We start from the raw sequence: 12,717 nt of genomic DNA, 5'->3' as shown, positions 1-12,717 counted from the left end.
TCCACAGTAAAGTCATTTTGCCTAAAATAGAAGCAGACGTGGTTAGTGTCATAGTATATATAGAGAGTAGCAACTCAAAAGGGGTTTAACTGTGGAGTTCCCGTGGGAAAAGTAGGTTCAAATAGAATGAAGAGGCCTCACAAGAAGCCAGAGTGAACATTCTAGCACAGCAGTTAGGAAGTGCATTCCCACTCAAAACAAGGAACAGCAAGATAAACAGCCAGCCCAGGAGGTATCTTTCAAAAGAAGCCTGGAATTCTAACCCAGCCTTAGAGACTCTACACAGAAACGTAAGAAGAAAACACATCCTCATCATGCTTCAGTGCAAATTTCTACAGTGTTAGGCCAGAAGTTGAACTCACCACCAAATACCAAAAAAGTAAGTCAGAGGTTTCTATGCACACAGAAAGGATTGTGTTGTCCAAGGGCCAGATGGGGGTTCCAATCTGGATTTGAGTTCCAGGGCTGGATGTCAAGACAGACAAAATGGGAAACTAGTTAAAGAGGTAAGAACATGCTCTAATTAGTCACATACTGTTGAAACAGGGAAGAGTTCATCATGAACTGAACTTTGATGTATCCAGGTTGAGGAAAATGTTAAAGGGAATTTGAGGAAGGAGAAATGGGAGTTAGTGGGGCCTCAGTAGGGTCAGGGATGTGAGAAATTACAAATCACGAGAAGTGGGAGTTGGTTCCTGGGAAACCCATTTGGTTTGTTAACTGATATTTGCTGATGTTGGGCTTCTACCCTCCCAGAGGTTGGGAGACAGCAGCCCTATCTTCAAGTCTTGGCTGGGACAAGCAGGAAATTATTTTGGCATGCTATCAATTGTCTGTGTACTTATATAAGTTGTATGTTGAAATCATAAACCCCAATGTGATGATATTGGGAGAGGAAGTCTTTGGGAGTTGATTAGATCATGAATGATGAACTCATAAATGGCCTTAGTGACCTCATAAAACAGACTGCAGAGAGCTTTCTTGCCTCTTCTGCCATGTGAGGGCACAGCAAGACAACCACCCTCTATAAATCGGAAAGTGGGTCCTTACAGACCAAACTGACTGGCAGCTTTATTGTGGACTTTCCAGTCTACAGAAATGTGAGAAATAAGTGTTGTATAAGGCCATGGTATTTGTTACAGCAACCAATAACAGGCAGATTTAAGTTTTCTCAGACAGTTCACTTTAAGGGGGACTGGGTTGTCCTAGAGACATAGACTTGAGCTGTTACCAACTATGTTCCTATCTTTTTCAAGTTTTTATAGACCAAAGTTAAGGCTTAATTGAGAAGGCTCAGAAGAGCCTGGCTAGAGTTTGGTCAAGTTTAAAATGATCATCAACTCTGTATACATCAAAATTGAGTTCAGTGCATGCTGGACTATTTTCTCTGTTTCAATAGTGTATGACTAAATAAAACATGTTGTTGCCACTTAACTTTTTCTTCAATCATATTGGATTTGGGACCCTTTCTACTAGAGTATGATCTCATCTTCAATGAACTAATTACATCTGCAATGATCCTATTTCCAAATAAGGGTATATTCTGAGATAGTCAGGGGGATGACTTCAGTATACGAATGTGGGGTACAATTCTTACCATAATTTACATGATGTGTTAGGTAAAGATAAACAGGCGTTTAGTGTGAATTTTATGTTTATGCGTTAGGCTATGTTTATCGCTAGTTTTACCTATGATGTCAGAGGCCATAATTTGCTCTAGTGTTCTTATTTTTGTGTCCTCTGTTATCTTTGGCTTCTCTACAGATTCATTGTTAAACAGGATATGAGGCTTGTCATCTTTCCATGTGCATCCTGTTATCACACACGAGATACATTAATGTGTTTGTAGGTGTGGAAGGTAGAGAAATCATTCTATAGTCCTATAAATTGGTCTGAATCTATTTGCTTCTTAACACCGCCTTCCCCCCACCACTCCCCCCATATAGGTGACACAGGTTAGAAGGACCTGGAGTTGGGTATTTTCCTTCTGGCATATTGGTTAGCCTGTGGTAAAACCCAAGTAAGTTAGGCAGTCTCTGTTAAATTGTTTCTATTGAGATCAGGTCATTGTTAAGGTGAACAGAAAGCTCTGGGCATATTTCAAATGTTTTCTCCTCTCTGCCATTTCCCTCTACTTTGCACAGTGAGAAGCTGTAGAGACTCCTGAAGGTAAAAGTCATGAGTATAGGGAGGATTTCCTAAGACTGGGGCTCAACACTGTTTTTATTTGTCAAGTTAGTTCACACGAGCTTCCAGCAATTGATAATTTCAACTTCAAGTGTCCTTATGGTACCAGCCCCAGCTGCTGATTACTGTTCCAGGACATTTATTGAAGAAACTCTCCTTTTCCCAGTGTATGTTCTTGGCACCTTTGTCAAAAATCAGTTGGCTGTAAATACATGAATCTATTTCTAGGTTCTCCATTCTGTTCTACTGGTCTATGTGTCTGTTTTTATGCCAATACGAGGCTGTTTTGGTAACTATAATATATTTTGAAGTCTAGTAATGAGAGGTGACAATGTGCTAGCAGCCCTCACTCTCAGCGCCTCCTCGGCCTCAGTGTCCACTCTGGTGGTGCTTGAGGAGCCCTTCAGCCCACCACGGCACCGTGGGAGCCCCTCTTTGGGCTGGCTGAGGCTGGAGCCACCTCCCTCTGCTTGCGGGGAGGTGTGGAGGGAGGCGCAGGTGGGAACCGGGGCTGCCCGCGGCCGGAAGCGGTCTTGGTGGGCCCCGCACTTGAAGCCTGGCCAGCACCGCCGGCCCAGAGCAGTGAGGGGCTTAGCACCTAGGCCAGGAGCCGCAGAGGGTGCACTGGGTCCCCCAGCAGTGCTGGCCGGCCGGCACTGTGCTGGAATTCTCGCCCAGCCTTAGCCACCTCCCCCCGGGGCCGGTTCGGGACCTGCAGCCTGCCATGTCTGAGCTCCCACGCTGCCGTGGGCTCCCTCGTGGGCAGAGCCTCCCCGATGGGCGCTGCCCCCTGCTCCGTGGAGCCTGGTCCCATCTACTGCCCAAGGGCTGAGGAGTGCAGGCGCAGCTAGGGACTGGCAGGCAGCTCTGCCTGCAGCCCCGGTGCAGGATCCACTAGCTGAATCCACTAGGTGAACCCCCTCCTGAGCCGGATTGGGGACTTGGAGAACTTTTATATCTAGTGGGAGGATTGTATGTGCACCAGTCAGCACTCTGTATCTAGCTAATCTGGTGGGAACTTGGAGAATTTTTATGTCTAGCTAGAGAATCATAAATACACCAATCAGCACTCTGTGTCTAAGGTTTGTAAATACACCAATCAGCACTCTGTGTCTAAGGTTTGTAAATACACCAATCAGCACTCTGTGTCTAAGGTTTGTAAATACACCAATCAGCACTCTGTGTCTAAGGTTTGTAAATACACCAATCAGCACTCTGTGTCTAAGGTTTGTAAATACACCAATCAGCACTCTGTGTCTAAGGTTTGTAAATACACCAATCAGCACTCTGTGTCTAAGGTTTGTAAATACACCAATCAGTACTCCGTGTCTAAGGTTTGTAAATACACCAATCAGTACTCCGTGTCTAAGGTTTGTAAATACACCAATCAGTACTCCGTGTCTAAGGTTTGTAAATACACCAATCAGTACTCCGTGTCTAAGGTTTGTAAATACACCAATGGGTACTCTGTATCCAGCTAACTCTGTGTCTAGCTAACCTAGCGGGGACTTGGAGAACTTTTCTGTCTAGCGCTGTCCAGCTCAAGGATTGTAAACGCACCAATCAGCACTCCAACAAAACGGACCAATCAGCTCTCTGTAAGATGGACCAGTCAGCAGGATGTGGGTGGGGTCAGATAATAAAACGGACCAATCAGCTCTCTGTAAGATGGACCAATCAGCAGGATGTGGGTGGGGTCAGATAAGGGACTAAAAGCATCCTGCCCCAGGCAGCCAGGGCAACCGCTTTCCAGGGCCCTTCCACACGGTGGAAGCTTTGTTCTTTTGCTCTTTGCAGTAAATCTCACAGCTGCTCACTCTTTGGGTCCACGCTGCCTTTACGAGCTGTAACACTCACCGTGAAGGTCTGCAGCTTCCTCCTGAAGCCAGCGAGACCACAAACCCACCGGGAAGAGTGAACAACTCCGGACGCGCTGCCTGTAAGAAGCTGTAACGCTCACCACGCAGGTCCGCAGCTTCACTCCTGACAGCAAGACCAGGAACCCACCAGAAGGAAGAAACTGCCGACACATCTGAAGGTCTGAAGGAACAACCTCCGGACACACCATCTTTAAGAACTGTAACCCTCACCACGAGGGTCCATGGCTTCATTCTTGAAGTCAGCGAGACCCAGAACCCACCAATTCCAGACACAGTAATGTGATGACTCCAGCTTTTTTCTTTTTTTTGCTCAAGACAGCTTTGGTCATTCTGTGTTGCTTTTTTTTTTTTTTAATTATAAGACCTTTGTTTATTTTTCTTGGTACTTTTATTTTCACTGTCTGATCCTTCATACTCAAATGAGACCAAAGTGATAACATTATTTTTCTTTCTTTTTTTTTTTTTTTTTTTTTGAGATGGAGTCTCGCTCTGTCACCTAGGCTGGAGTACAGTGGCACAATCTTGGCTCACTGCAACCTCTGCCTCCTGGGTTCAAGCAATTCTCCTGCCTCAGCCTCCTGAGTAACTGGGATTACAGGCGTGCACCATCATGCCTGGCTAATTTTTTGTACTTTTTTTTTTTAGCAGCGATAGGGCCAGGTTGATCTTGAACTCCTGACCTCATGATGCGCTGGACTCAGCCTCCCAAAGTGCTATGATTACAGGTGTGAGCCACCGTGCCCTGCCTAAGGTTAATATTTTTATGTGTGAATTTGATCTTGTCATCGTGATGCTAGCTGGTTATTTTGCACATTAGTTGATGGAGTTTCTTCAGTGTCCTTGGTCTTTATATTTTCGTGGTTTTTTTTTTTGTTTTTTGTTTTTTCCCAGTAGCTGGTACCTGTCTCTTTTACTGACCATTTGGATTTAAACAGTAAGTGCCTTCCATTTTTATTCTCTGAGCTCTGGTCCTGTATGATTTTTGTTTTTCATGAATTAATATTTATGTAAAATCATTTTATTTTTTCTTAAAAAGTACATCTTTTAAAAAATTCATGGTGTTTGGAGTGGTGGAATCATATACATATTTCAGCATTCTCATAGTATAGTTTTTAAATAATTGCAATATTGAATGGTCATTTAACTAAGCAAGACAATTTTTTTCTTGGGGCATCCATTGAAAACATGTTCTGCAGATCAAGCCGGTAATGTGTGCAAATGACTGATGTGTTCCTGTTTAAGATTTAGTAATTGTATGTATAAAATAGTTTATAGATACATAATTATATTCACAAACAAAAGTATGCTCAATATAGGTATTTATTTAAAAAAGAAAATACTCATGTTATTCAATTGTAGGGAAGATTTTTAATAAATGGTGGACATTTTGCAGATTAAATCAGAAGAGGAATGTTCACGATATTATAAATATAGTATGAAATTATATAATTATGACAAAAGCAGTATAAACATATCCATATCATAGGAAAGCTGTAAATTCAAGAAAGTAGTAACAGGATTTTATTTTCAAATGTGTTCCCATTTTTATCTGCAGTTAAGTAGATTTTTTAGGTTGCTTTGCATATGTTAATCATATCTGTGTTCTGGTTTTCTTTTTGGTGCAAATAACTATTATCTACATATTGCTGGAATTAGCATCTTTAGCTATATTATTCTATATTTTTATTCTGAATTATGTTTGAATTTATTGTGTACAGTAATAATTTGATTTTATTTTCAGTGGGATTTGTAATCCATGTTACCTTAAATGGTTGTCTTTGAAAATGGTTGCTTCACAATACATATGTAGTTTTTTTCTACATATTGTGTTCATATCATTGCTTTACACCTTGTTGTCTTTTCATTTGGAGCTATTGCTTTCCTTTAAATGCCACATCTTTTGCCCCAGGGCCATATTCCATGTAAATTGATTGAGACTGTGACACAGGTACATTCTTCCTGAAGCCGTATTTCTCAGGTTATCAGGAATAAAGCATTTGTACGTGTGAGGCTTCCTGTAGAACGTCTTCTCTACTTGCATATTGTAAATAAAAGCATGCACTCCTCAGCAAGTTCTGCTCAGTTCCCAATCTTCCTTCCATTACTGAAGGAGGAAAATCACAGGAGAATATCCTGGAAGACAAATTTACCCAGACCTATTTCCCTCTTGTTTTTGTTAAGTTGGCTATTCATCATTTTGTTTGGTAAAAGTACATTGAAGAGGTGCCAGTTGGACAGGGTATTTGTAAAGAGGCAGCCCGAGTCATTAGTGAATTCTCCTGATGCCTTTTTGTTCTGTGTGTGCAGCCATTTCACCTTCAGTCCAGGCTTTGCTAGGAGAGGCAGGTCCAAACGTTATCATTAACACATCTGTAGACGGGCTACAATTGTCACACAAAGATGAATTATACATGAGCACTAGTTTTATTTTCTGTTATAAATCTGAATTTTGGAAGGCTGAGGCAGAGGAATCACTTTAGCCCAGGAGGTCGGGGCTGCAGTGAGCCATGATTGAGCCACTGCACTCCAACCTGGGCAACAGAGCAAGAGCCTGTCCAGATAAAAGTCTAAGTCACTAGAAAATTCCACTTCCACCCCAGATTCTCCCTGCATTTTACTCTTCATTTGCAGTGATGTTTTCATGCTGCTTTTTTCCCCTCATGTGTATCATAATGAGAATATGAAGTAAAATTACTACCACAGATTAAACCACTTTTTTCTGTAATTGCACAGTTCTCTTAAAATACTTGAAGTTGACAAATTGATGAAGTTCAATCGTTTTGGGAAAAGAAAGTGAGAAAGAGGCCGAGACAGACAAAGATACACAGAGAGACAGAATTAAAGTTTCGTCAAATATAAGAATACAGTTCTTATTAAAATGCTTCTACATATTTCATTTTTTTGCTGTTTTGGAAACCAAACATAACTATGATCATTAACATGAGACTGTGTGTGGGATTCATATTTCAAATTTTAAAGTATAAAATTATGTGAGTAACTTTGTTTACCAGAGTTTAAGGCCAGAAACAATAACTTATTATATGAATTTTCTATAAACATGTTAAAACACTTACGTTTTAGTGTATGGCACTTTTACTCAACTTTTAAACACTTCAATTAAAAGGGAACTAACTTAAACAATATATGAATCAGTCTCCTTAATGCAAGTTTGCTTATTTGATTCTTTTAATAAAATATTAATCATTATTTGCATCCCACAATTCTGTGGAACCAAAGCATCACAACTCTGAATAATAATTGTGTTTCTCGTGTTGTAAATAAGCCAATAGAGTGGGATGGTCCATTCTCTGGTTAAAAGTTACATATTCTGGGAAAATGATCATATATTTTTTCAGTCTGTTATATACATTGCTTTGCCTGGTCATATATATACATACACACACACGTAGATGCACACAAACTATATAAACTGTATAACTGTAGAAATGGCAGTGTGCATCAAGTGCTATGGAAACATACGAAACACTTAATTCTGCACAAGGATGAGAAGGATGGTGTTTCAGGACAGCTAGGGAATGCAGACATTTCAGCTGAGCTTTGAAGCACTAGAAGTTTATCAGATGGGCCGGCACATTAGATAGAAATAATAGGTACATGAACCTTGATGGCAGGTGGAGTAAAGGACAGACTTTTTTTTTTCTAGATTGAACCTTGGGTCTTGGGATTGACAAGAGGAATGTCTGGGGAGAATGAACCCTCACTCGGCCTTGGCGTGTTTCACTTCGTTCAATTCCAGGTGTTTCACTAGTCCCCGTGGCTTTGTCCAATAGCATTTCCCAGTATCAGGGTCCTCAAGGCCCCTTTCACATCTTTGTTTCTCAGAGTGTAGATAATGGGATTTAAAAGGGGGGTGACTATGGTATAGAAAAGAGAAACAAACTTTCCCTGGTTTTTGGATCTACTATTGGCCGGTTGAAGGTACATGAATATGATGGTCCCATAGAAAATGACGACCACAACCAGGTGAGAGGAACAGGTCCCAAAGGCCTTTTGGCGCCCCGCAGCTGATTGTATCCTTAACACAGCTTGGGTGATAAAGCCATAGGAGACTAAGATGAGTAACACCGGGACTATTAGAAAGACTACACTGGCCACAAAGAGTTCTGCCTCGTTGAAAGTCGTATCCACACAGGCCAGTTTGATGAGCACTGGCACCTCACAGACAATGTGATCCAGTTTGCGATGACCACAGAGGGGCAGCTGCACAGTGAGGGAGCACTGAACCAGAGAGGTAATGAGGCCGCTGAGCCATGCTACACTGGCCAGAGATGCACAGAGCCTCGGGTGCATCATGACTGTGTAGTGCAGTGGCCGGCAGACAGCAGCATAGCGGTCATAAGCCATGACGGCCAAGAGGATACACTCAGACGAGCCCAAGCCCATGGCCACGTAGAGCTGGGCCACACAGCCACCGTAGCTCATGGTTTTGTCGGCTTTATTCATGGTAACCAGCAACTGTGGGGCAACACTGGTGGTAAAGCAGATGTCCACACACGAGAGGTTGCTGAGGAAGAAGTACATCGGAGTGTGGAGTCTGGAGTCCAGACAAGACACTAGTATGATGGCAGTGTTCCCCAGAAGGCTCAAGATGTAGAAGAACGAAATGATGACAAAGAGAAACCTCTCTAGCTGAGGCTGATCTGAAAATCCCAGGAGAAGAAACCCCTTTTCAGAGCTGTTATTGGTTTCCTCCATTTTCCTGCAGCTTCAGGACACGTCAGCTTCAAATACTAAGTGATTAATATCTGGGGGAGAGAAAGTAATGAGGTCAAGACTGGTAATCCACAATCGTTTACAGTATGATTCTCTTATGTATCTCCTAAAACATGTTGTGAAAACCTAGAGAACTTTCCTCAACATAAATCCATGGGCTGGAAATGCCACTTCCTTCTATGTTTATTGAATGAAGTTTTACTCAAATGACAAAAGTATTGTATTAACTTTTATTTTGATATTTGTATTTACTCACTCTTTGCTTATTCTTGTACTTTGCCGATTTTTACACTGATATATTTGTATGTTCAAATGCTGTATTTATGCAGTAAAGCAACTGACCCAATGTCCTTTCTATGCAAATATTTTGTTATATTTATACAAATATATATATTTTTTGAGATGGAGTCTTGCTCTGTCGCCCGGACTATAGTGCAGTGGCATGATCTCTGCTGACTGCAACCTCTGCTTCCTGGGTTCAAATAATTCTCTTGCCTCAGCATCAAGAGTAGCTGAGACTACAGGCATGTGCCACTATGCCCAGCTAATTTTTGTATTTTCTTTTGTTTTTTGAGATGGAATCTCGCTCTGTCTCCCAGGCTGGAGTGCAGTGGTGCAATCTCTGCTCACTGCAAACTTCACCTCCTGCGTTCAACTAATTCTACTGCCTTAGCCTCCCAAGTAGCTGGGATTACAGGCACAGGCACAGGCACAGGCCCCACGCCCAGCTACTTTTTGTATTTTTTTTTTTAAGTAGAGATGCTGTTTCACCATGTTGGCCAGGCTGGTTTCGAACTCCTGACCTCAGGTGACCTACCTGCCTCGGCCTCCCAAAGTGCTGGGATTATAGGCATGAGCCACTGTCCCTGGCTTCAGTTTTGTATTTTTAGCGAGATGCTGTTTCACCATGTTGGCTAGGGTGCTCTTGAACAACTGACCTGAAGAGATCCACCTGACTCAGCCTCCCAAAGTGCTGGGGTTATAGGCGCGAGTCACCACACCCAACCTCTATACAAATCTTGACTAATATTCACAAGCTACTATCAAAGTGATATTGTCAAATGCCAAGTCAAAATAAAATGGAGAATTTATAAAATGAAATGTGTGTATATGTTACTCTATATGTGTAATAGTTGTCTAGGTAGAATTTACATCAAAAGCCAAAGCAAAATTAAATTTTTCTTTTTAAATTATACTTTAAGTTCTAGGGTACATGTGCAGAACGTGCGGGTTTGGTACATAGGTATATGCATGCCATGGTGGTTTCCTGCAGCCATCAAACCATCATCTATGTTAGGTTTTTCTCCTAATGCTATCCCTCCCCTAGTCCCCCAACCCACCGACAGACCCTGGTGTTTGATGTTCTCCCTGTGTCCATGTGTTCTTATTGTTCAACTACCATTTATGAATGAGAAAATGTGGTGTTTGCTTTTCTGTTCTTGTGTTAGTTTGCTGAAAATGATGGTTTCTACCTTCATCCATGTCCACGCAAAGGACATGAACTCATCCTTTTCTATGGCTGCATAGTATTCCGTGTTGTATATGTGCCACACTTTCTTTATCCAGTCTATCGTTCATGGACATTTAGGTTGGCTCCAAGTCTTTGCTATTGTGAATAGTGCCACAGTAAACATATGTGTCCATGTGTCTTTATAGAATGATTTATAATCCTTTGGGTGTATACACCACACTGCCCAAAGTAAATTAGATTCAATGCTATCCCCATCAAGCTACCATTGACTTTCTTCACAGAACTAGAAAAAACTACTTTAAATTTCATATGGAACCAAAAAAGACCCTGCATAGCCAAGACAATCCCAAGCAAAAAGGACAAAGCTGGAGGCATCACACTATCTGACTTCAAACTATACTACAAGGCTACAGTAATCAAAACAGCATAGTACTGGGACCAAAACAGAGATATAGACCAATGGAACAGAACAGAGGCCTCAGAAATACTACCACACATCTACAACCATCTGATCTTTGACAAACCTGACAAAAACCAGCAGTGAGAAATCAGTTTCATGTTGAAGAAATGGTGTTGGGAAAATTGGCTAGCCACATGCAGAAACCTGAAACTGGACCCCTTCCTTACATCTTATACAAAAATTACCTCAAGATAGATTAAAGACTTCAATTGTAGACCTAAAACAATAAAAACCCTAGAAGAAAACCTAGGCAATACCATTCAGGAGAGAGACATGGGTAAAGACTTCATGACTAAAACACCAAAAGCGATGGCAACAAAAGCCAAAATTGACAAATGGGGTCTAATGAAAATAAAGAGCTTCTGCACAGCCAAAGAAACTACCATCAGAGTGAACAGGCAACCTACACAATGGGAGAAAATTTTTGCAATCTGTCTAAGGTCTAATATCCAGAATCTACAGATAACTTAAATTTACAAGAAAAAAAAAAAAAACCCTCAAAAAGTGGGTGAAGGATATGGACAGACACTTTTCAAAAGACATTTATGCAGCGAACAAACATGAAAAATAGCTCATCATCACTGGTCTTTAGAGAAATGCAAATCAAAACCACGATGAGATACCATCTCACACCAGTTAGAATGGCGATCACTAAAAATTCAGGAAACAACAGATGCTGGAGAGGAGGTGGAGAAATAGGAATGCTTTCGCAAAATAGGTTTTTAAAAGTAAGTGAAAAAAGACGACCAAGAAAAATTCCACAGCTGCGTGTGGAGCGCAGAGTGCTTCCCTACCTTCTGAAGTCACAAAAGATGATGCCAAATCAGTTGTTTTAATTGTGTGTAACTTTAGTAGCAGGGGAGAAAGAGAAACTGAATAAATATTAATAGGTAACTTACACTCTAATTATGATTTTTGTAACTTTCCAATATGTTTATGTGTTTGTGTTTGTGTGTGTGTGTACACAATATAATTAGGGGGCAATTTGGAGATTGCCTTATTTCTGTAACTACATATAGATTTCTCTGAGGTCAGAAGTTGTGGAATTTAAGACTTTCTTTTCCTTAAGAGAATGTACAAAAACCATCTGTGATGAGGAACTGTGTAAAACCATCGTTATTTGAGCTAGAATTATTTAGGGGAAAGACAAATCATTTGATTCCCAAAGCACTTTGTTCTTTCCCTATGTTACTATTGTTGCTAATAAAGTTAAAAATAAGTAGAAAGCTGAAACTGGATCCTTTCCTTACTCCTTATACGAAAATTAATTCAAGATGGATTAGAGACTTAAATGTTAGACCTAATACCATAAAAACCCTAGAAGAAAACCTAGGTAATACCATTCAGGACATAGGCATGGGCAAGGACTTTATATCTAAAACACCAAAAGCAATGGCAACAAAAGCCAAAATTGAAAAACGGGATCTAAATAAACTAAAGAGCTTCTGCACAGCAAAAGAAACTACCATCAGAGTGAACAGGCAACCTACAAAATGGGAGAACATTTTTGCAATCTACTCATCTGACAAAGGGCTAATATCCAGAACCTATAAAGAACTCAAATTTACAAGAAAAAAACAACCCCATCAAAAAGTGGGCAAAGGATATGAACAGACATTTCTCAAAAGAAGACATGCATACAGCCAAAAGACACATTAAAAAATGCTCGTCATCAGTGGCCATCAGAGAAATGCAAATCAAAACCACAATGAGATACCATCTTCACACCAGTTAGAATGGCGATCATTAAAAAGTCAGGAAACAACAGGTGCTGGAGAGGATGTGGAGAAATAGGAACTTTTACACTGTTGGTGGGATTGTAAACTAGTTTAACCATTATGGAAAACAATATGGCGATTTCTCAAGGATCTAGAACTAGAAGTAGCATATGACCCAGCCATCCCATTACTGGGTATATACCCCAAGGATTATAAATTATGCTGCTATAAAGACACATGCACACGTATGTTTATTGCAGCACTATT

The 12,717-nt window shown here is 40.9% G+C and overlaps 1 protein-coding gene across 1 annotated transcript; it reads right to left on the bottom strand.

Moving 5' to 3' along the window:
* Positions 1 to 7,832: 7,832 nt before the first annotated feature.
* Positions 7,833 to 8,783, bottom strand: LOC102122804 (olfactory receptor 2G6). The gene has a single exon (XM_005539531.4). The coding sequence runs from the start codon at positions 8,781 to 8,783 to the stop codon at positions 7,833 to 7,835; it is 951 nt and encodes a 316-aa protein (XP_005539588.3).
* Positions 8,784 to 12,717: the final 3,934 nt, after the last annotated feature.

The sequence above is a fragment of the Macaca fascicularis genome, chromosome 1, assembly GCF_037993035.2.
Source record: "Macaca fascicularis isolate 582-1 chromosome 1, T2T-MFA8v1.1".
In the NCBI taxonomy this organism is placed as follows: Eukaryota; Metazoa; Chordata; class Mammalia; order Primates; family Cercopithecidae; genus Macaca; species Macaca fascicularis.
Note: the sequence above shows the minus strand (reverse complement) of the source record. Positions and strands in the feature narration are given on the sequence as shown.

Bases quoted from the DNA above. Each gene is read 5' to 3' on its own strand.
- LOC102122804 (XM_005539531.4), bottom strand. From the start codon at position 8,783: ATGGAGGAAACCAATAACAGCTCTGAAAAGGGGTTTCTTCTCCTGGGA.